The sequence below is a fragment of the Podarcis cretensis genome (genome assembly GCF_951804945.1).
Source record: "Podarcis cretensis genome assembly, chromosome: 8".
Taxonomy (NCBI): Eukaryota; Metazoa; Chordata; class Lepidosauria; order Squamata; family Lacertidae; genus Podarcis; species Podarcis cretensis.
In genome coordinates this window covers 62,264,154-62,289,343 of record NC_137177.1, presented here as the reverse complement: position 1 = coordinate 62,289,343, position 25,190 = coordinate 62,264,154, and the positions used below count along the sequence as shown (strand labels likewise).

The window sequence follows — 25,190 nt, the reverse complement described above, 5'->3', positions numbered from 1 at the left end:
CGGCAACCAAGGTGCCCCTTTGGTTTTGATAGTACATGGGTAGACGAGTCTTCAAAGCTGGGGACACCAATTTTCACGGCCCTCTAGCAGCTGTGTACCAGAAGTAATATATTAAGCAGGTAGCGTCTCTGCATGTATATTTTGCTCTGGGAGGCTTAGTTTGGCCAGAATTGAGTATACACTTCCAGAGTGTAGCTGAAGTGAATGGGAAAGGCTGCTTGTGCAGGAGCAATGTGCTCACACAGTATGGGTCAGGACAGAAGACTCTTGCTTATAGGATTATAGGAACATAGCAACATCCACTTTTGTACAGGGGAGGTCCCTTACCTCGAATGGAGGGGTTCATGGGATGGTGGGCTCCAAACTTAGCATTGTGCAGGTGTGTAGTTGCCGAATGGTGGGCAGAGCCCCGTGTCGGTTGCTGAGGTCATGTTCCCTCCATCATTCACATCACCTACACCTCCTCCACTGCCTTGCAATGTCTTTTGGCAAGCAGGTCATCTCATCCTGCCCCATGGATTTCTGTTCAGTGGCAGATGCTGGTAGATTCCAGAGAACTGGCTTGCGAGCAACTGCTGGTTATGCTTAGAACAGATGTGGGGAAACTTTGGCCTCCCAGATGTTGCTGGGCTGCAACTCCCATCACCCCTGGCCATTAGCCATGCTTTCCAGGACTGATGGGAGTCGTAGTTCTACAACAGCTGGAGGGACACAAGCCCCTCACATCTGGATAGGAACAAGGACCAATTCCCTTTATGGACCCAGCTGAAAGCAGGGGAGAATGAGCATTAGGTCTAAAGATTAATGGTATTTATGTGTGTGTCTTTACATGAGGAAAAAAACCTATAGGAAGCCTCCCTGCTCTAAGAAATCTAGCAGCACAATGCTGGATTTTTCATGGGTTGTTTTTTTTTGGTGGAAATTTATACCTCAATGCAGAAATGTTATTTCAAAATCTCTCTTTTTTAATTCAACTGTTATTCAGCAATATACAATACGGTTTATAAACAAATGTCTTACCTTGTTTCCAATCTTTCTCTTTTTTATATTTAAAAATAAATATTATCGACAGTGAATATCCATTATGGTAAGATGTGCCTTTTTAAAAAATCAATAGTTCCCCCCAAAAGAAATAATTTAATTAAAAAAGTGGGGGAGGGGAAGGGAGGAGGAGAAAGGAAATAATAATAATAAAAATAAAAAGCCTAACCACAATAATCTACTAAAAAATAGGACCCTTCCTTAGAAGGGCTTTGCCCCCCCCCCATGTCTTTACATATCATCATAAAAGCAACTGTTCAACAGTTCGTGCAAAATTAATTGTCAGAGGAAAGGTTTAGAAAAAAAAGACGTTGGAAAAGAGAGAAATAATAGCTACCTTGTGTGGAACAGGGCATTGATACCATAGAATCTCAAAACTAGATGCATTATTTCAGGTGACTGACCTTTGTGTAATGTCCCAAAAATATGCTTTACCCCTCCCCTTGTTGAATGTGTTCATGCTTCTTTTCCAGTCTCTTTCTGTCCATCTTTAAGATTCTAGTTTTCATTGAGGGTTCTTTTTCAGTGTGTTTTTTGTTTTTGTTTTAAATAGTTTCCTTCTCATTTGGCTGAGGATTATCAGATAAAGAAGTCCATCAGTGGTCTAAGAATAAGTGTACAAGCTTATGGAACATCAACAGGAACGAATAGAGGAAAGGATCTGTCACGTAAATTGGCTCAGTACCTAGGAGGGAACAAGAGGAAGAAAAATGAAGGAGGGAGGGAGAGAGAAAGAAAGAAGAGAAAGGTTTAATTTTTGCAGCAGTTCAGAATCATTGATAACTTTAGTGTTTTGGTGAAGTACTGAGTGGTCACAGGGCAGGCATGGGGAACCTTTGACCTGTCAGGTGTTGCTGAACTACAACTCCCATCATCCTTGGCCATTTCTTCTGGGGCTGATGGGAGTTGAGCTTCAGTAACATCTGGAGGGCCACAGGCTCCCCACATACCCCACAGAGAATGCCTTCAGTTCAGGCAGTTTAGAGCAGAGGTGTGCAACCTGTGGCAGTAGCCGGTTAGATGATGGACCAATAATGCAAGGACCATTTTTAGAAGTGTATGTCCATAAATACGACACATCCCATGTTCATTGTCCAGGCTGAGTGTCATTCTTAATGTGTATATAGGCAAAGGGAACTCTTGGATTGTTCTGTCTAGCCCAGGGGTAGTCAACATTTTTATACCTACTGCCCACAAATGCATCTTTCTTTATGGTAAAATTTCCTTACCATCCATCAGTGCTCGATGGAAGGAAGATTCAGCTTGTGCCGTAGAACCCCCTACCACCCACCTAGAATCCTGAAATGCCCACTAGTGGGCAGTAGGGACCAGGTTGACAACCCCTGGTCTAACCACTACAAATCTTTCTGGACTGATCTATGCTCACAACTGAGATAGGGCTGGCTGGCTCCATAGTCAATATTGTTGTCTAATGCATGCTGATTGTGAGCATGAAGACGTTGAACTCCATTCAATGTTTAGAGCTTCAAAGATATTCTTTTAAAAGAAATCTTATTCCCCCCCTGCCTTATTTATTTGAAAATAAATAAAGGCATACTTGGAACATAAATTCTACGGTTGATTACAGCTTGCGTGGATCGAAACAATAAAATATCATATTGCCTAGATGATGAAAAGGGATAAAAAGCAAGCAAAAACGTGCACTCTTCTCTGCCTCTATCAATTGATAACACTCATCCCCCTGTCTGCATTCCTGCTATTAGATTTCAGTGCAATCCAATTTGGAGAGCCCTGAAGAGCGTTCCAAGAAGCCACCTTGCAGGAATATGGCTGGCCTCCACTGTTCATACGCAACTGTAATTAAAAGCTCTGCATAAATATTTGTGTAGAGTTGCATCACCATGGATTAGCTGTGTGTGTTGAAAAGAGAAAGGTGAGCTGACATGCCTGTGCTTCTGGTACAAGCGAAATACCAGCCAATGTAAAGGCACATGTAAAGGTAAAGGGACCCCTGACCATTAGGCCCAGTTGTGGCCAACTCTGGGGTTGCAGCGCTCATCTCGCTTTATTGGCCGAGGAAGCCAGCGTACAGCTTCCGGGTCATGTGGCCAGCATGACTAAGCCACTTCTGGCAAACCAGAGCAGCGCATGGAAACGCCGTTTACCTTCCCGCCAGAGTGGTACCTATTTATCTACTTGCACTATGACGTGCCTTTGAACTGCTAGGTGGGCAGGAGCAGGGACTGAGCAACGGGAGCTCACCCCATCGTGGGGATTCAAACCGCCGACCTTCTGATCGGCAAGTCCTAGACTCTGTGGTTTAACCCACAGCGCCACCCGCGTCCCTAAAGGCACATATACTGCTCCCTTAAAGCAGAACAATACTGATGTTGTGTAGATGGATGAAGAGGGGAATCAGAAGAAGCTTCTTCTCCTTCCTAGGGATGGAGAGAAACTGGGTTCTTTTCACGCTTCAATGAGAAATGACACAATTCACACTTTTTGCAAAAAAAGCCCCTCTGTGCATCAAAACTTGGTTCTCTTTCCAAGATGGCACACCTCCAAATTTTGCAAGGTGTTTCTTCAACCAAGTGATGTATACAAAAAAGTGTATATGGGGAGCTGGTGTGTGTATAAGAATCCATACATTCATGACAATAATGTACGAAAATATGCATTGCATCAGCAGAAATAGTGCATAATAGGGAGAAAGTGCACAAAAACGCAGATGAATTTTTATGATTCAGTCACTGATAAGGAAATATGGAGAACAGAACTTAGAAAGAGAAATGCCTGTGGGAAACTCACAAGCAGGATTTGAACTCAAGAGCACCCTCCCCTGCTGTGGTTTCCATCAACTGGTATTCAGAAGCATCACTGCCTCCAACTGGGGAGGTAGAGCATGGCCATCACAGCTAGTAACCAATAGTAGCTTCATTTGCCATGAAATTGTCGACTCTTCTTTTAAAGCCATCTATGTTGGTGGCCATCACTGCCTCCTGTGTGAGTCAGTTCCACTGATCCTTCAGTTTGTCTAATCGTGGGTTGTTGTTTTTTTAAAAAAAGCAGTCTAAGCTACTGGCCATAGTGATGTATTTGGAAACCCAAAAGTTAATTAATTTAATTTATTAAGCAGATTTATATCCCACTTTGAAAGTAAATATCTTCACACAGTGGCATGTAATTACATGTAAAATACACATAGCACTACAGATTCACCCCCCCCAATTTGGGAAGCAATCATACAACCTCACGGAGGAGAGAATGTGATAGCTTGCAGAGCCTCTAACCAACATGGCTTGGAGCAAAATGGCTTTCTGACCCCCCAGCAATGCCATGAGTACACAGGGAAATCCCTGCGGCATGATGTATTTCGAGAGCATTCCAGGCCTGAGCTCTGTAAAACATAAACAGTAGAAGGAGTGCCTCTGTGCATGCGGTGCCTTTCTCTCTTCTACTGCTGGGTAATTTGCAAACAGCCCCCGCAGGTCTTAGATTAAATGACCAGACACTGTGCAGAAGATCCACTTAAATCAATAGTTAACTACAGCCTAAATATAGTTTGAAGACACTCGAACTCAGGACGCAAGGGAGAAACGTGCTACAAGGAAAGCATGCTTGGCAAATCCACAATGTGATCAGCTGCCACCTGGAAACCAATGTCCCCACTGTGGAAGAACGTGTGGATCCAGAACTGGCCTCCACAGTCACTTACGGACTCATTGTTAAAACCGTGTTTATGGAAGACAATCTTACTCAGCTACGAGTGATCGCCAAAGAAGAAGATAGTTTGAGATGCTTAAAATGTCAAGGCTATTATGATAGAAGCTCAAATCATACACCCTTAAAAAGACACCACCCTTCACTACAACCTGAACTTATTTCCAAGATGTGCTGTTCATTAAATATATATCATCCCTGAAAGACTGATGAAACCTGAGTATGATCCAGGAAAAGTTACACTCCATTTCACACAGGCTCACAGGTCTCTCAGTGACTGCAATTCTGGATGATTGGCAGCTGTACATAGGAACTAACAATTCCTCTGACTTGCATTGCAGACGATGCACCGTGGAATAAAAAATGCTGTCTGTGGTGCAAATCAGGCGCGGATGCAAGCCATTCTTTGGGTTTGCCCCCAAGCAAGTATCTATTGCTTTTGCAGCTTAAAATTGTGTGTGCCTGCAATCTAGTGTTAAGTCCCACTTGTACCAATGGGATTCAAACATTTCAGCTTCTCTGCTACCCAGCTACCCTTCTGCAATAAAAATCTGCAACAAATATAAAAATGAATTCATGATGATGGAAAAGCAATTATTTGCAGAATTGCTTTGCAAATTATGTGGCCTGGGAAATCCAGTGGTTCACTAAGCGTTTCCATCAAGACTCTCTTAGAAACACGGTACTGTTGGGGAAGAGTCAAAAGCTCTGCAATACAGCATCCGCTGCCAGGCAGCGTGTAGGCAATAGATGGACCAGTGGTCTGGCTTGGGATAAGACCATTTCCTATGCCTGTCAAGTTCAGTGAAGACAAAAATCAGCACAGTTCACCTAGACAGGATGGGACAGGATGTAGCGCAGTGGCAGAACACCTGCTTTGTGTGCAGAAGGTCTCAGGTTCAATCCCTGGCATCTCCAGGTAGGGTTTCTGCCTGATACCCTGAAGAGCCTCTGCCAGCCATTTTAGACAACACTGAGCAAGTTCTACTGATAGTCTGGGTATAAGATAGCTTCCTATGTCCCTATGTACCATCTTTAAAGGTAAAGGGATCCCTGACCATTAGGTCCAGTCGTGACTGACTCTGGGGTTGTGGTGCTCATCTCGCTTTATTGGCTGAGGGAGCCGGTGCATAGCTTCCGGGTCGTGTGGCCAGCATGACTAAGCCACTTCTGGTGAACCAGAGCAGGGCACGGAAACGCCATTTACCTTCCCACCGGAGTGGTACCTATTTATCTACTTGTACTTTGATGTGCTTTCAAACTGCTAGGTGGGCAGGAGCACGGACCGAGCAACGGGAGCTCACCCCGTCACGGGGATTCGAACCGCCAACCTTCTGATCAGCAAGTCCTAGGCTCTGTGGTTTAACCCACAGCGCCACCCGCATCCCATGTACCATCTTTAACCTTTGCCATTTGGAGTATCTGAAAAGGAGCTGATGGAAGAGCATTTAGTACAGGCACGGCTGCTGCAACCAGTCCGTTTCAGAGCTGATCTAACCCCAGACTGTAGCTTTCTTTGCACTTTGCTGTGACCAGACAATGGCCTCTGCCCCATCTGCTTGACACATCTGCATTATAAGTTTATTTAAACAAGCTTGAAACCAGTTCAAATGTCATGGCTTCCAGCCCACTGGATAGAGGCAACATTCTGAAAGAACTGACAATGACATGGCACAAAATTCCTGGCTGCTTTATAGAAGCACAACTCTCAGGGATGTGCAATCTCCAGCGGCTGTTAGTTAGGATGGCTTCATTACCTCCCAAATCGGAGAGATACTTTGAGACTGATTTAGGGCTGAGCAATACCTGATTTTCAACATCACAATATATCACGATGTCTGAAATACGGATGAAACTATGTAGAAGGGAACAGCAGGGTTGGGTGATATCTGGTTTTCAGCTTTGTGATATATCAACAGCTAAACATTGCAATATACTAATATATGAAATAAGGATGGGATTATGAAGAGGAACTGGCTAGGTTCAAGGTTTTTTTTTTTCTATATTGTGATTTTTGCATAACACGCCCCCCCGATTTGCAATAAATTGTGATTTTTGCATAACACCCCCCCCCCGATTTGCAATAAATTGCCAGGTCAAAAATTATGAAACCACTACAGTGGTACCTCAAGTTAAGAACTTAATTTGTTCTGGAGGTCTGTTCTTAACCTGAAACTGTTCTTAACCTGAAGCACCACTTTAGCTAATGGGGCCTCCTGCTGTTGCTGCGCTGCCACTGCACAATTTCTGTTCTCTCCTGAAGCAAAATTCTTAACCCGAGGTAATATTTCTGGGTTAGCGGAGTCTGCAACCTGAAGCGTATGTAACCTGTAACCTGAAGCGTATGTAACCCGAGGTACCACTGTATCATGATATGGACCTCAAACTGGTTTTGGACGATATGTTGATATATCGCTCAGCCCTACTCCGAATACCAGTTGCTGGGAAACACAAAGGGGGATGGTGTGGGATAGTTTCTGCCTCACACTTTAATCAGTCTTGGCTCCCCCCAAAGAATTCTGGGATCTGTAGTTTGTTACAGGTGCTGAGAGTTGTTCGCAGGCCTCCTATTCCGCTCACAGAGCTACAGTTCTCAGAGTTCCCTGGGAAGAGGAGTTGATTATTAAACCACTCAATGCATATTCATCTTTTCCTGCATGCAAACTGCGGAAGTTTAAAAATGCAGGGCAAATGTTAGTTTACAACAGATGGCTTGTGGAATCCCCAGGGATATTTCCCTGTCTTTTGAGAATAATCTCTTATCTGTCTTGTGAGTAGGACAGCAAAGAGCTAGATAATTAATCTTTAAAGGGATCAGGTCATAACCCTATAAAACGTTAGGCTTAGCATCATAGTTCAACACTTGGTCAGTTTTTTCAGACCAGTGGGTCAAACTGAGTTGAATTTGCTTCTTCCGTATGCCTGTGTGGATCTCTTAGATGAGTAGTGCAACGATGCTTAATATTTGTACAGTGCTTTCCATTGCTTAGAATACTTCATGAGAATGCGAAAAAAGCTGGATCAGATCAAAGACCAGTATCTAGGCCAGTATCCCGTTTCTCACTGGACAGAAAGGTCCCTCTAGAAAATCCACAAGCAGAACCTGAGGGCAATAACTCTCTCCCAGTGTTGCTCATGAACCACAGGCATTCAGAAGCATACTCCTGGAGGTAGCAGCGCACAGCCATTTGATAGCCTTATTTGTCACGAATTTGTATAATGCCTGTTGAAAGCTGGGAGCAGTCTTGAGGAATTTGGGGCCAATGTGCCATCATTGTGCTGTTGACACTCAGCTCTGTTTCTCCAGAACATCTGAGTTAGGAGAGCTGTGCAGTCCCTGTATCCGTGTTTGGATGCAGAGGTGAGAGGGATGGTGAAAAGGAAGCTGACCTTGAATCCTGGCAAAGCAAGGCCAGTAGTTCCCATGACCAAGACATTGGTACAATTGCCTAACCTGGATGGGATTGCACTCTCCCTGAAGGAGCAAGTCTGCAATCTGGGGTGGGTGCTTCTGCATCCAGTTTTGTCATTGGAGGCCCAGGTAGCCTCAGTGGTTAGAAATGCAGATTGAAGCAGATGCTTTACGTAACTGTTTTTTGACTGGTAATTTTGCTGTGTTGTGCTTTTTGAGGTCTTAAAAAAATAATAATCAAACAGTATGTGCATTTTGTGAAATAATAATAAAGAAAGCTGCCTTAAGTCTGCAGCCATCAGCATGTCTTGTGGCAGTGAATTCCACAGGTTAACTACGCATGATGTGAAGAAGTAGTTCCTTCCTAGCCTGTCCTGAATCTCCCAATCATCAAGAAGTGGAGGAAAACATCTCTGTAGACACTATGCCCAATTTTATAGACCTAGGAGCATAGGAAGCTACCTTGGACCAGGTCAGATCTTAGCTGATCTATCTCAGTATTGTCGAAAGTGATTTACAGCTGCTGTCCATGGTTTCAGACAGGAGTCTGCACAAGTACAGAGACATTTTGTTGTTATTATTGGGGGAAGGAAAAACTTCAAAAACAGCCATGTGAAGACAGAGAGCACTTTGTAGCTGCTATGGAATGCCAACTGTTTGGGGTGGGGTAGGGGATGCAAAACCAGTTGAGGGAGGAGGTGGAATGGAGTATCATTTCAGGAGGGCATGGCTGGCTGCATGGCTGGAAGATCTCTGCCCTGCCTCTCTTCAATAATAATAATAATAATAATAATAATAATAATAATAATAATAAATTTTATTTATATCCCGCCCTCCCCAGCTGAAGCCGGGCTCAGAGCGGCTAACAACAATAAAATAGTACAACATTCTAAAATCATTTCATTATAAAATTAATTCAAATCAAATTGATGGCAACCATTGGGCTAGAATTCTGTGAAGATTGCCGAAGGAGGGAGTCAGGCTGTGCCCTGGCCAAAGGACTGGTGGAACAGCTCTGTCTTGCAGGCCCTGCGGAAAGATGTCAAGTCCCGCAGGGCCCTAGTCTCTTGTGACAGATCAGAGCCATTCCATCATGGAATTCAGTGCGGCCTCAGGTTTTCAGCCAGTCTCCCTCGTACCTCCGCGTGTTCAGCAAGGGCTGGCGCATCGCATGCCTCCCAACCATCATTCTCTCCCTACTAAGCTTTGTCCTTTTGAAGTCGGAACTGGTGCCGCACTGAATGGTGACATCCTTTCCTTGCCCAGAGCCATATTCGCAAGATACAGATTCCGCTATTCTGCTAAAGTGCTCCACTTCTCCGATGACAGCAATTTGCCTCCCCGATGGTAACAGCCCAGCAATGCAAAAATAACGGTTGCTAAGGACTGTTGTGACAAATAACCCCCCGTTTCACTGACACCCCGGCTTTTACCAATGCAAAACCCAACAGGAGCTGTTTAATATTGATGCACACAGTTGCTTTGTTCCTGCCTTGCTCGCAGGAGCGCAGTGGTACATACAGGCATTGTGCACTTGCCACAAGACGCACTCCTTAAATTAAAAACCTATAATCAATTCATCTTCCTGCTAATACAATGCTGTCAGAGATTTGTACGGGGGGGGGGGGGAAACAACAGCAACAACACAAACCGGGTCCTTTCAAAATACCCACAATTGCTGTGCTTTTCTTCTCTACTTCCAGACCTTTTTGGCCCTTGTTAATAAAAACATTGGCTTTGCTTCACAGAAAAGAAAGAAGGAAAAAGACTCCAGCATGCAACCAACTCCAGTGTCAGAGACATCATGTCTCTGTATGTTTGTGGCTGAGAATCACAGGTGAGCAGGGTGCTCTTGTCCTGCAGGCTTCCCACAGGCATCCTATTGGCTACTTTGAGAACAGGATGCTTGGACCAGACAGGCCATTGGCCTGATCCAGCAGGCTCTTCTTATATTCTTAACTAAGGTTGATTCATGGCAGATGAAAGGAAGGACTTATTTACATAGCACATAGTTAGACTATGGAACTCACTCCCACAGGAGGCAGAGATGGCCACCAACTTGGATGGATTTAAAAGAGGAATGGACCAATTCATGGAGGAGAGGATTATCAATGACTACTAGCCACCATGCTCTGCCTCCACAGTTGGAGGCAGCAAGGCTTCCAAATACCAGTTGCTGGGAACCACAGAAGGGGAGAGGGCTCTTGAGTTCGAATCCTGCTTGCTGTTTTTTCACAGGCAGCTGTTCGGCCACTGTGAGAACAGGATGCTGGACTAGATGGTCTGATCCAGCAGGCTCTTTTTATGTTCTAATGTTTTGATCTTTACCTGGGAGTAAGTCCCATTGAACTCAAGGGGGCTTATGCCTGGGAAGGCATATACAGTGGTACCTCGGGTTACAGACTCTTCAGGTTACAGACGCTTCAGGTTACAGACTCTGCTAACCCAGAAATAGTACCTCTGGTTAAGAACTTTGCTTCAGGATGAGAACAGAAATCGCATGGCAGCAGCTGGAGGACCCATTAGCTAAAGTGGTACCTCAGGTTAAGAACAGTTTTAGGTTAAGAACGGACCTCCAGAACGAATTAAGTTCTTAACCCAAGGTACCATTGTATACAACTGCACCGTTAAACACCTATTTGCTGTTGCAGTTCCTGCTACTGCTGCTGTATTATGAAAGGAGCTGTCCAGCAGATCAGGAAGAAGGTTTTCAAAAAAACAGGACTTGTCCAGCTAAAGCAAGGATGAGAAACCTGTGGCCCTCCAAACATTGTTGGGCTCCAACTTCCATCAACTTCAGCCAGAGTGATCAAATGTTGGGAATCCAAACCATATCTTAAGGCTCACAAGGTTCTTTACCCCTGAGCTAAGAAGTAAAGCAGAACTAGGAAATGGAAAAGAAGGGGTGTTGCATCAGGAACAGCTAAGCGTCACGTGAACAGTTTTTTTTAGTTGCCCCACCACTTTCTAGAGCATCAGCATAGCCATAATACAGAGCATGATTCTGAAGTCATCTTCCCACATAGAACTCAATACTGGAGACCTTGTGTTGCTAGATAGTCACTGAACCTCCTAGTTTGGGTATCCACTTGGCCTCAGTGCTCCTCCTGTTGTCCCAGGGATTTGGGCGGTGAGAGCAGTGAGGGTATCCTAAATTGGCAGCATTTCAAGGTAGTGGCCTTAGAGGCAGATGCTGTTGTGCACTGTCATTAGCCCATGATCCTGGGGCTTCAGATTTCAAGCTGCTAACATACTATCAGTGACTACTATAGGTATATGAAAGCGACTGCGCTAGCAAAACTTTTGTCTTTTTGGGTAGACTCACAGCATTGTTGGATGTATTTACTAGCAAATCTTGGGTTTGTGAACTCTCAGCAGGAACAGTCTCTTTTCTCAGACATTTCACAGTTAATGACTATATTGGTTGTATCTTCCAATTTTTTTTTTAAAGGAGAGAAGTTTTTACAGGGTGCCTCTCCCACCTACTACACATAATTATATATCTGTAAGTCATCCCACACACATCTGGATTAGAGGAAAGACCTGCCCCATCAGATAATGACAAACCCTAAAGGCATAAATGTGATTCTATTACTGCAAACACCCCACAAAAGGAGCCTTATAACTTAAAATATTTCTGTTGCAAACTGTTAGGAGATCCCCTATGCCACTTACAGAACTACTCTTTGATTGCTGTACAGATTGCTATAGCAATCTGTGATAGGAATAGGAGTCTCCTAACAACTCTCAGAACCCGTAACAAACTACAGTTCCCAGAGTTCTTTGGGAGATGCCATGGCTGTTTAAAGTGGCATACTACTGCTTTAAATGTGGGCCATTCTCAAGGTGCCTCTGTGGAAAGAGGCAGCAAGAATTCAAGTCAGACTCTGGCTACATCCAGGCTTTTGCAAGGGGGAAGTCAAGTGCAGGTTAGAAATCTAGGTTTGGATAATTAAAGTGGATCTGCTGCCCTGATGCAACAAATCCATGTTTTTTGTTTGTTTTTGTTTTTAAATGGTACCTTTGTGGTTAGGAAAATGAACTGAAAAGGATGGGATGAATGGATCACCATACAAACAAATCTTGATGAATTCACGACAAATGCTCATTGTCATATAATCTCTCCCAGGGCCAGATTAAAACCTTTAGAGGGCCTAAACACTAAAAAGATGATGGTGCCCCTCCATACATAATTCTAAATAAAAACAACACAAAATTATAAAATGGAAAGAATTTGTTTTTTTAAAAAAATGTGTCAAATCTACTATTCATGCTGAAATTAAAATGGCTTCTTTCTAGTTTTCTGATGGCAAAATTCTTGAAAAGTTCATTGAAGCTGACTCGACAAAGCAGGCCCGCTTCCAGACACGGTGGAGAAAGTGAATCAAGTCTGTCCTTACATATTGTTGTTATCTGAGGATTTTTTCATTTCAGCCAAGAAAAAGAGTGATCTGCAGAGCATTTAGTAATAATCAGCATTAGAAAAATGATGACTACTTTGATGATTTTTTTTAAAAAAAGTCAATTTTTTTTTTTAATTAAAAAATTTCCTCAATTCTAGTTGGGTGTTCCTGTTTTGCTGGTGGCTTAAACACATGCTTAGTCTACCTATTTGGCAATCCAGCACTGGCCTCTGCACAAACAAATCAGGACTGAAATAGACTGAATCAGGACTGAAAAGACTAACCTCTCTGTAAGCTTGGAGGAGCCCTAAGCTACAAACTTTGCAGGTTTCATGTAGCACCCAGGGTTGCTGGAAAGATGAAACATACAAAAGCCAATCCCCTATTTTGGGAAAGATAAAATCCAGCTCTCATGCAGATCCACCTCCATTTTTAAGAGGCAGATATTCTGCGTACCTGTGAATAATCTCCTGTGTACCTTTGGGGACTCCTCTTTTTGCATTCCTGTCTGTACATCAGCTATCTGAGAACAATGTTCCAGGCATGTATCAGATGAAATGAGCTCTAATCTAGGACCACAATAAATCTACTAGTCCTTAAGGTGCTTGGAGACTCTTGTGTTTTTTTTTAAAGAGTGTGCATTCATAGCAGGGACTCCACATTCTGGGCATGTCTGATCCCTCATTTTAAGAATTAAGCACTGCCACATATAGCTCTTGACCATCACAAACCTTCCAAATGAGGAAGTTCAACCACCCATCTGTTTCCTCTGGTGGACTCTAAGGACATTTTTCATACTCTAGGAATTCATCAACATCCCATTACAAAAAAAAACAACCCCTTGTTCCCTCGCTTGACCTCACCGCAATTCAAGGGAGTCCTTAATAAGACCGGCTTTAAAAACCTCTAGTGATGCTTGTTTAATAAGAAGTTCCTTTTGCATGTTTCTTGCCTAGTGACATTTAAGAACCCTATCTTGATTTCAGTTATGGCAAATATCCTTTCTGGTATTTAATATACCTAGAATAAGTAGACTAGATGCTGGGCCCAGATCTCTTCTACATCAGGGAGCAATGCTGTAGCCCTTAGTTGTTAAAATGGGAAAAGTTAGTGCACACCTTCTCACATTTCTCTGATGAAAAGACGAATGTCCTATTTCACCATCATCATCACCATCATATTTATACCCCACCTATCTGACTGGGCTGCCCCAGTCACTCTGGATAGCTCCCAACATATATAAAAACATAATAAAACATTAAACATCAAAAAACTTCCCTATACAGGGCTGCCTTCAGATGTCTTCTAAAGGTTGTATAGTTACTTATCTCCTTGGTTTGGGAGTTGCATAACTCTATTCCCACCAGCATTTCTCCAATGAAAATAGGGACATCCTAAGGAAAAGTGGGATATTCTGGGATCAAATCAGAAACCACAGACGGCTTCTGTAAATCCAGAACTGTCCCTGGAAAATAGGGACACCTGTAGGGTCTGTTAGTGAAGTGACAGTACTGTATGTACCATGGGTAGCCAATGTGGTATTTCTCTCAGACACTGCTGGACTCCAACTCCCATCATCCTTGACCATTTGTCATGTTGGGACGGATGGGAATTGGAGTCTAGCAACCACAGAGGCGCCTCCTATCATAGGAAGCTGCATAGGAAGCTGCCTTATATCGAGCCAGACCATTGGTTCATCTAGTTTAGTAATGTTGGACTAAACACTCATCATCCCTGATCATTCACATGCTGGCTCAGCCTGATAGGAGCTATAGGGCATCAGGTTCCACATCCAAAGTCTATTGACTAGGATAATTGGGGAAGGACAATATTAGCAACATGGGAAGTTGACTTACACCAGGCCCAAATATTTTCCCCGGCCATCTCACAGCCCTGACCATATCAATACAGTAATTATAATGTATTATCAATTTTAATCCCATGCTTTGTTACCCCCAGGATGGTATACACAGCTATTAACAGTTGTCCTGTGAGCTTCCACAACAACATTTCCCTCTAATTCTTGTGTTGCTTTGCAAATTTTGTATTTTGCAAAGGTCTTTGGCTATGCACAATTAACTTGACTGACTAGAGCCCACTGTTATCTGCTTTGAATGGCAGTAGCTCGTTAAGAGTCTCAAGTTCCCATCACTTTCTACCTGATCCTTTTAAGACTGGCGATGTCAGAGATAGGGATGGAGAAGAAATTCAGTACACATGCAAAGCCAAATCACACTCTCAGTATGCAAACTGAAACACAGCAGTGCTTTGAAACTGGCATTTATCCAAATTTTGCAATTCAGTAGTCCAACCACTGTTTAGAAAAAACGCATATATTATGGGAAAGTGTGTGTACCGACTGAAGATATTAGTGAAAATAACATGCAAGAACACATTGTATTAGGAACAACGGCTTGCAAAGATGTGCTCATGAGTCCAAACTGCATCTAAAAATGTGTTTACTAGGAGACATTCTCACTAAAATGCTGATAGATTTTAATGAGGATTTTATAAAAGAAAAACCTTCCAATCGCTGCAAAAAGGCGGAGATCTGAATTTCAGATTAGAAAAATGAGAAGCAGAGTCAACCAAAATTGTCAGGTCCTTCCATCCCAAAATAAACTGGGATGCATGCATATATATATATATATATATATATATATATATATATATATATAATAAAAAACACATTATCTTAGGCAAATGCATTAAAACATTTAATGAGTTTAGTTTTGAGCATCTATTTCTTGTACAGATGCTTTTAAACACATTATTCACAGAGCGTCTGCCAAAAACACACATTTTATTAACCTCAGGATCAGAAAGGTTAAATCACACAAATGCAGAGGTGCTATTAATGCTTCAGTAATTAGGCAAGGTTACAAAATGTACTGCAAACATCTGCTAGTATATCACAAAACTGAAGACCTCCTGGAAGCTCCCTTCACCCTCCAATACAGAGACTTCCACTAGGCATAGAGGCCTAGTGGAAAAGAAATGTTTTTTCCCCTGGCTCCTGCAGATATGTAATGATGGTGCCAGGTGAGCCTCCCTGGGGTCAGCAGTCCACAAGCAAGTCCATGATGCATTCGTGATGCACTTATAATGAACCATTCACTCCTCATTCCACCTTTTCCGGAGGCCAAAACTTGACGCACCCCTTTGCGCTGCCTTCCCTGGCTAAGCAAAGCACTGGGAAGGAGGCGCAAGGCTCTGGCAGGATCCTAGAGCCCCTCAATCTCCTTCCCCCAAGCTGGGAAAGCACTAACTAGGCTTTAGGAAGGAGGATGGAGGGCTCTACAACCCTGTCAGAGCCCTCATGCCTCCTTCCCAAAGCCCAGTGGGGTGTCAAATGTTGCTGAGGGCAACCAGAAAAGGTCTCAAGGGCCACCTGTGGACTGCCCGCGGATAGACTGTTGACGGAGACAGACTTGACATCAGCACGTAAATCCGGTGCTTAAGAGCTTGCACCAGAACTCTCCCATTGTTTGCTTATGTGTTTCTTCCATTCACATGCCATTGTTTCACCATAATGGAACTCAGGGAAGCTGCCATGTTTTTCCTGTCCCAGGAGTCCTCAGAGCCTCAGAAGGCCTCTTCACCTCCTGGAAGAGGCTTTGCTCTTAGAGTTTAGTTATCCCTTTGCACCACTGGATACCCCTCTGTTTTTGAGTCCCAGCCAGGGGGAAATGGGGGGTGGGTATAAATAAACAAATAATTTTCCTGTCAGATCTTTCCCCTCCCTCCTTCATTCCCTCCCTGCCGCTGGCCTCCCACTTTTTACTCTTTGACTTTTGCTCTTTCCCTCCTGCACTTTTCCCTTTGAGGTACTGCTTCGCTGTCTGTCTCTTCTGCCTCCTCCTCCATCTCCCCTCACCTGCCTCTCTTCCCTTGTCCTCTCAGTGTCACTCCTGTTTCCCCCTCCTTCTCCTCCTGCTTCTCGCTGAGGATAGAAACTGACTCTTCCTGGATGTTGCCTTTTCATATTGCTCTGGAACACTGTCAGCATCCTCCTGATGCCTGTTGGGATCCCTTCATAATAGGGCTTCCTCCCCAGAAGATGCCCCATGAAGGCACTGACCAGACCCAGACCTGCAAAACTGTGCCTTCAGAACACATTCTGGGACCGGCTCCACCCATCACACACCTTCTCACTTTGCACTGAATTCTCTTGTCATCTAAGATTGCCTTTCCGTTAACTGGCTACAACATTTTCTGCCCAATCATCAGTGCAGGAGGCTTCAAATGGTTTGTTAACACGGTGTTCCCTGTTCACGAACATGCCCAACCACCAGAGATATAGAGCAGATAGAAAAGATAAGGCCAGATTACCAGGGGCAGGGGATCTTTGCCCTAACAGACATATCTGACATGCTCTTTTAGCTGCAAATGTTTATGCCCATCTGTTAGCGTGGCTTTGTGCCCATTACAATCTGATCTGGCTGTTTCATTAGGGCATATGCACTTCACAACCCACAGGCAGTCTACGCAAGGTTAAATAAATCAGCTGTGCAGGAAGCTTGGTTTTTCTCTTTGATAGACGGAAGGCTCAGGCCCCATCTGCACTGTAAATTCAAAGCAGTATCATACTGCCTCTCCCCATATGAACCAACCCAGACCGTGCCATCATCATCTGAGGCCGTTCTTCATGTGCCTCCTTCGCAAGAGTTTGGGGGTTTGGCAGCTCGGGAACGGGCCTTTTCTGTGGTGGCTCCCCGCTTGTGGAACACTCTCCCCAGGGAGGCTCACCTGGTGCCTTTGTTACATATCTTTAGGCACCGGATAAAAACATTCCTCTTCTCCCAGGCCCTGGACTAATTCAACCATCTATGGCATTTTAAATGGTGGGTTTTTGTTCACTCTGTGTTTGTTATTTTGTTATGCATTTTCATGTTTTTATATTGTAAACCACCCCGAGATCCTCAGGATGAAGGGTGGTATAGACATCTTAAAAATAAAAAAATAAAAGCAGTCACGGCTTCCTCCCAAAGAATCATGGGAGTTGTGGTTTGTTAAGGGTGCTGAAGGTCGGTAGGCACAGTGGCGGCTAATAACACTTTTACTTGGGAGGGATGCAATTTTTTCACCACAAGAGGTTCTGTTGTTGTTGTTTAGTCGTTTAGTCGTGTCCGACTCTTCGTGACCCCATGGACCAGAGCATGCCAGGCACTCCTGTCTTCCACTGCCTCCCGCAGTTTGGTCAGACTCATGCTGGTAACCTCGAAAACACTATCCAACCATCTCGTCCTCTGTCGCCCCCTTCTCTTGTGCCCTCCATCTTTCCCAACATCAGGGTCTTCTCCAGGGAGTCTTCTCTTCTCATGAGGTGGCCAAAGTACTGGAGCCTCAGCTTCACAATCTGTCCTTCCAGTGAGCACTCAGGGCTGATTTCCTTCAGAATGGAGAGGTTTGATCTTCTTGCAGTCCATGGGACTCTCAAGAGTCTCCTCCAGCACCATAATTCAAAAGCATCAATTCTTCGGTGATCAGCCTTCTTTATGGTCCAGCTCTCACTTCCATACATCACTACTGGGAAAACCATGGCTTTAACTATATGGACCTTTGTTGGCAAGGTGATGTCTCTACTTCTCAAGATGCTGTCTAGGCCTGTCATTGCCCTTCTCCCAAGAAGCAGGCGTCTTTTAATTTCGTGGCTGCTGTCACCATCTGCAGTGATCATGGAGCCCAAGAAAGTAAAATCTCTCACTGCCTCCATTTCTTCCCCTTCTATTTGCCAGGAGGTGATGGGACCAGTGGCCATGATCTTCGTTTTTTTGATGTTGAGCAGGAAACCGGCAAGCCACTCCAGTATCCCTGCCAAGAAAACTCCATGGACAAAGACAAGAGGTTCTACCCAACACTTATTTAGAAAAGTGTGCCATTATACACACACAGAGTGCCCTTGTCTCCTCGTCTCTACCCCGCTATCTGTTATTCTCTGCTCTTCTATGGACAGGGAAAGGGCTTCCATGTAAGAGGACCCAAGTATGATTTTCATACAAGATTTACTCCATTCCTCTTATTTAAAAAATATTTTTTTTTGTTTTTTTTTATAATAATTTTTATTAATTTTCCACACAGATAATAAACAGCAATATAACACAATATAACTTCATACTCATCGGTTCATAACCTTTTTTCTTTGACTTCCCCATACCTCCCTATCCCTGCATCCTTGTTTAATAATTCTTTAGCAACCCTTAAGTCCATTGTCTTAATTCCTTTTCGTAAATATTTCTTAAGTTTTTTTTTTTTTGTTTACTGCTGCAATTCTTTACTTCTTACCCCCTGACATCTTAACATTCCTCAATTTTACAATTATTTTTAAGATATATTTTGAAATTCTTCCAGTCCTCTTCCACTGTCTCTTTCCCCTGGTCCCGGATTCTGCCCGTCATCTCGGCCAGTCCCATAAAATCAATCACCTTTGTTTGCCATTCTTCCAGAGTAGGTAATTCTTGCGTCTTCCAATACTTTGCCAGTAGAATTCTTGCTGCTGTAGTGGCATACATAAAGAAAGTCCTATCCTTTCTTAACACCACTTGGCCCACCATACCCAAAAGGAAAGCCTCTGGTTTCTTAGGAAAAGTCCACTTAAGGACCTTCTTAATTTCATTATAGATCATTTCCCAGAAAGCTTTAACCTTTGGGCAGGTCCACCAAAGGTGGTAGAAAGTGCCTTCAGTCTCATTACATTTCCAACACTTATTATTAGGCAAATGATAAATCTTTGCTAGCTTGACTGGGGTCATGTACCACCGGTAGATCATTTTCATAATATTTTCTTTTAGAGCATTACATGCAGTAAATTTAATACCGGTGGTCCATAATTGTTCCCAGTCAGCAAACATGATATCATGACCTATATCTTGTGCCCATTTGATCATAACTGATTTCACCGTTTCATCCTGTGTATTCCATTTTAACAGCAAGTTATACATTCTTGATAAATTCTTAGTATTGGGTTCCAACAATTCTGTTTCTAATTTTGACTTCTCTTTCTGAAATCCTATTTTCCTGTCCTGTTTAAACGTCTCATTTATCTGATAGTAATGCAACCAATCTCGAACCTTAGGTTTTAGTTTCTCATAACTCTGAAGTTTCACCCTTTCACCATCGTATTCTATGATCTCATGATATTTTGGCCATTTAGAATCCATATTAAGCTTTTTTACTTCCCTAGCTTCCATTGGTGACACCCACCTAGGGGTTTTACTTTCCAACAAATCTTTGTATCTAATCCAAACGTTGTACAATGCTTTCCTTACAATATGGTTTTTAAAACTTTTATACACCTTTACCTTGTCATACCATAAATATGCGTGCCAACCAAAACTATTGTCATACCCTTCCAGATCCAAAATGTCAGTATTCTCAAGAAGTAGCCAGTGTTTCAACCAGCAGAAGGCTGCTGATTCATAATAAAGTCTTAAGTCCGGCAGGGCAAACCCCCCTCTATCCTTTGCATCAGTTAAAATCTTAAATTTAATTCTGGGCTTTTTGCCCTGCCAGACAAATTTTGATATGTCTTTCTGCCACTTCTTGAAACAGTCCATCTTGTCCACAATCTGCAACGTCTGGAATAAAAACAGCATTCTAGGCAATACATTCATCTTAATAGTAGCGATTCGGCCTAACAAGGAAAGTTTCAGCCTTGACCATATTTCCAGATCCTTTTTAACTTCTGACCAACATTTTTCATAATTATCCTTAAATAAGTTCACATTCTTGGATGTTAAGTTTACCCCCAGGTATTTTACCCTTTTTGTAATTTCCAAACCTGTTTCATTTTGAAAACTCTCTCTTTCTTCCATTGTTAAATTTTTTTCCAACACTTTCGTTTTTTGTCTATTCAATTTAAAACCTGCTACTCGACCAAATGTTTCAATTAGTTCTAATACTCTTTTAGTACTAGTGTCTGGCTGTTGCAAAGTCAATACTAGGTCATCTGCAAATGCTCTTAATTTATAATGTCTAACTCCGACCTGAACTCCTTTAACCAACTGGTCCTTTCTAATCATGTTTAACAAAACCTCCAGGACCGATATAAAAAGCAAAGGGGATATTGGGCAGCCCTGTCGTGTACCTTTTTCTATAGGTATTTCTTCTGTTACCACGTTATTTACAATTAATTTGGCCTTTTGTTGAGAGTATATTGCACCTATACCGTTTTCAAAACCTTGCCCTACCCCCATCCCTTGGAGATTCTTTTTCATAAAAGTCCAACAAATATTGTCAAAGGCTTTCTCCGCGTCCACAAAAATCAAAACTACTTTCCTATTAATGTCAACGTCCAGCAACTCCAAAATGTCTATAATGTTCCTCACATTGTCTGACATATGTCTACCTGGGAGAAAGCCTGTTTGATCCTTATGAATCTCTTCTGCCAACACTCTTTTCAATCTTTTTGCCAAAATGTCTGCAAAAATTTTGTAATCCACATTGAGTAAAGATATAGGGCGGTAGTTTTTAACCTGGTTCTTCTCAGTCTCTGTTTTCGGTATAAGTGAGATGAAAGCCTCTTTCCACGATTCAGGTGCCTTTTTCCCCTTCAAAATTTCATTGCAAACTTCCTTCAATGGTTGTATCAGCCGTTCTTTCAGCATTTTGTAGTATTTGGCCGTCAGGCCATCTGGTCCTGGTGATTTTCCCAATTTCATATTTTGAATGGCACCCTCTATTTCTTGTTCTGTTATTTCCTCGTTTAAGATCCTTTTACTTTGTTCTGAGATTTTTGGTAAACCGTATTTTCTGATGAATTCTTCTATTTCTTGCTCGTTGGTTGGCCCTTGTGCATACAATTTCTTAAAAAAGCTTTGAAAACAATTGTTGATCTCGTTGGGTTTGTGGATAATCTTTCCATCCATTTCTAAACTTGTTACCGTATTCATTTTCTGCCTTTTTTTCAATTGCCATGACAGAAGTTTCCCACATTTATCCGCTGATTCAAAAGTTTTTTGTCTCATTTGCTTTATCTTCCATTCTATTTGTTGGTTCATGAGTTCCATGTATTGCATCTGATGAAACTTTATTTCTCTCAAAATCTCATGGGACTTTGGTTTGGACCTCAACTTCTTCTCTCCTTCTTTTATTTTTTCTAAAATTTTTTCCTTCTTTTCATTTTGTTGCTTCCTCTTAATAGAATTTTGTTGAATTAGGAAACCTCGCATCACGGCTTTGCTTGCGTCCCAAATTATTCTTTTTTCCACATCTGTTTTCCTGTTGATCTCAAAGTAATCTTTTAATGTTTTAAGGGCCTTCTTATGGATCTCTTCATCCTTGAATAGGGTGTCATTCATTCTCCATCTAAAGGAACCAGTTGTTGTTAGTTTCATCTCCATCTTGACCGCATTATGGTCGGAGCACGTTTTTGGGCAGATTTCTACTTTTTTTGTTCTTGACGCCAGACTACTAGAAATCCAAATTTGGTCTATTCTTGTCCATGTCATTTTTGCTTCTGAGAAGAAAGTTCCCTCTCTCTCTAAAGGATTCTTTGTTCTCCAAATGTCAATCAAGTCCATTGTTTCAGTCATTTCAAAAAAGATCCTTGGTAGTCTCCCTTCTTTCGAAATCACTTGTCTCTGTGCTTTATCCATGTTTGTTGAGACAACTCCATTCATATCTCCCATCATTAGGATTTTATAATCTAAAAAGTCAACTAATGTCTCATGCAACTTCCTAAAAAATTCAGCCTTCCCTTCATTTGGGGCATAAACTCCCACAATTAATATCTTTTCTCCTTGAATTTGTATTTCAATTGCCAGGTATCTTCCTTGTTCATCTTTAAATATTAATTTTGGAGCCAACTTTTCCTTTGCATAGATCACCACACCTCTTTTCTTTACTTTGTCTGATGAGATGAATTCTTGACCGAGTCTCTTATTTATTAGTAATTTCCTGTGTATCCTGGCAATATGGGTTTCTTGCAAACATATTATGTCTAATTGTTCTTTCTTCAAAATGTGAAAAACCTGTCTTCTTTTCCGAGGAAGGTTCAAACCATTACAGTTCCAACTAAGGAGTTGCAGAGACATTTTGTATTTAGGTAGCTGTTCCTCCAACTGCTCCAAGCTTCTGCTCTTCCTCCGATGGTGGTAATGAAAGTCCAAATGACAGATTTGCTATATCGGGTGGTTCCCTCTCCTCCACGGTTCCTTTCTGCAGATCCTCCAGGTACTTCTCTAGAAATAGTTCTTTGTCCTGAATTGTTTTTATTTTAATCTTCCTTCCATTGAAGTTAAAGGACAATCCTTGTGGAAACTCCCATCTGAATGATATGGTGTTTTTCTTCAGCAGGTCTACTAAACTCTTGTAATATGTTCTCACCTCTAAAATGTATTTAGGAATGTCCTTAAAAATCTGTATCTGGCAATTTTGGATCACCAATGCCTTTTGATAATGCAAATTCAATATTCTATCTCTTTCTTCTTTTGATCTCAATGTAATTAGGCAGTCCCTTGGTTTTTTGTCCTGCCTTCTACCCAGTCGAAAGGCTGATATTATCTCAAGTTCCTCATCTTCCTCCCATTCCTCCTGCCAAAAAGTTATGATGTTCTCTGTGAGAAATTTCACAAGGTTGTCCCCTTCCCCTTCAGGCACCAATCTAAATTTTAAATTCTTCTCTTTACGTTGAAGTTCCAATAAGGAGAGGGCTGCATCATGCTCATTCACTTTTTTAATAATAGGCCCAAATTTTTCCCTTGTCTCTTCAGCCGTTATTTTTGCACTTTCTGCAATCTTTCGTGTTTCTGAACTTTCCTGAATTAATCTATTTATAGAATCTGTGTTCGATGCAACACTAGCCGTATTCACATCCAACCTTGTTGTCAACTCTGTTAATTTTTTAGAATTCTCTGTCGAAAGTTTTGTCAATGCTTCCAGGGATTGATTTATTTTAAGTAGAGCCTGAGTCATAGGATCCATAGAAGCTGGTGTTTTTTCCTGCACAGCTGCAGTTCCTGATATAGAGGCCCTTTTCTTGTGAGATTGTTTTGCTTTCTGCCTTGTTACTATCTCTTCTGTAGGGGCACTCATATCCTCAAGGTCGTTTTCACAGAGTTGATTCCCAAGTGGAAAATCCCACTGTTACTTTTTCAAGTGCAACAGTTTCAGATAGAGCCCTCTAGAGGGAGCATTCAATTATATCCAAATGGCAGAGATAGAAGAAAACAAAGAAGCAAGGAAGTATAACAGTAGCCAAAAGTTTCCAATGTCCAAATTGTAATGTCTCTATTTTTCTATGTGGCCAAAATGCAGCAAAGTACATCTAAGGTCCGATAACTTTTTTGCAAACAAATCCCCACTTCTCAAAGTTTGACAGTCCACGTCCCGGTGTCTTGTTTGGGCAGCCCGACCCCAGGGGATTTGGCAATGGAAGGTCTTAATTCTCCATTAATTTTCCAGCAGGTTAACAACGTTCCAATCCCTTCCCCCCTTCTCCTGCCAATCTGGGGGGAGGTTTTAAGTCCGATGTCAGTTTGACAGCTTAAAAAAATTAGAAAGGTTCCCTTTAAGTGCAGCTTGATTTTCGTTGCTTTATTCCTTCTGCAGTTCCGGGGAGGCAGACTTCCTTAATTTTTGCCTTTCCCGTTTTCAGCCAAATTTTTTTTTTTTTTAAAGTCCCGTTACTTTTCCAATCTTACTCACGGGTGTTGTGGTCAAATTCCAATTGCAGGAAGGAATCGGCGCTCTCCGCTCATGGCGACGCGGCTTCACTCCGCTAGCTGGGTGACGACTCTCAGCACCGCGCTTACCCCGATGCCGCTCAGAAGCCTTTAAAAAGGCTCCCTCACAGTACCGGGGGGCGCAAAGGGTGCCCACCGAATCTCCTTTGTTCACAGGCTCCGCGCCTGTGATTTTAGGGGTCCCCCGCTTGCCGTAGCGGGTAAGACCCGAACTAACGGAGCAGTCCTGCCTCGGAGCTCGAGGCTCGGACCGCCATTAAGCGCTGGCGCCGACCGGAAGTCTCTTATTTAAAAAATAAGCCATAACACACAATGTAATTTTCTGAATTCATGCATTGTTTACACCTGCTCATCCCTTGTGCAAAAACTTAACACAAAATAAGCTTTTAAAAAGTGAATAAAACTTGTTTCAAGTTGCGTGCAGGAATGTAGATTCCTGCATCTGCCTCTCAGCCACTGCTTACTCATGGTGAGCATAGAGAACATGGGCTGTATCCAACTAACCTTTACTCAGAGTAGACCTATTAAAATTAAAGGCCATAAGTTTGTTTTGTTCATTATTTGCAATAGATCTCTTCAGAGCATGGCTGACATTGGATACAGCCCCATGCTTTCATCTCCTAAAGGCACCTCTAGATGGAACAGTTTTCAAGCATAAATTTCCATATTTGATGCATGCAAGCTGCACTAAATACCAGCTCTGAATCTAGCAGGATGAGTGCAGGCAGCACAGTCCAAAAGAGGAATCAACTCAGTTTTACTCAAAAGTAGACCCATTAAAATACATGGACAACATGGACTAAGTGCCATTCATTTCAATAGGTCTACTGTGATTCAAATTGATTACCTGCTATGGTGGCCCTAAATCTTTGCATTAGTTGGTGCTTCTACCTAATAGCATCAGCAGTAGCTGGTGCCCATTGTGACTGGTAAAGGTGAAATGCAGGGAGGCCAACAGTAGGTGGTGGC

The 25,190-nt window shown here is 42.5% G+C and overlaps 1 protein-coding gene across 2 annotated transcripts in view; it reads right to left on the bottom strand.

Annotated features, from left to right (window-relative positions):
* Positions 1 to 966: 966 nt before the first annotated feature.
* The window catches only part of VSTM2B (V-set and transmembrane domain containing 2B), a 45,219-nt gene continuing 20,995 nt past the window's right edge, over positions 967 to 25,190 (bottom strand). For both annotated transcript variants that reach the window (XM_079988926.1, XM_079988925.1), the window contains exon 6: positions 967 to 1,726. In XM_079988926.1, the coding sequence (XP_079845052.1) occupies positions 1,638 to 1,726 (89 nt within the window). In that variant the 3' untranslated portion in view covers positions 967 to 1,637. The remainder of the gene's footprint in view (positions 1,727 to 25,190) is intronic.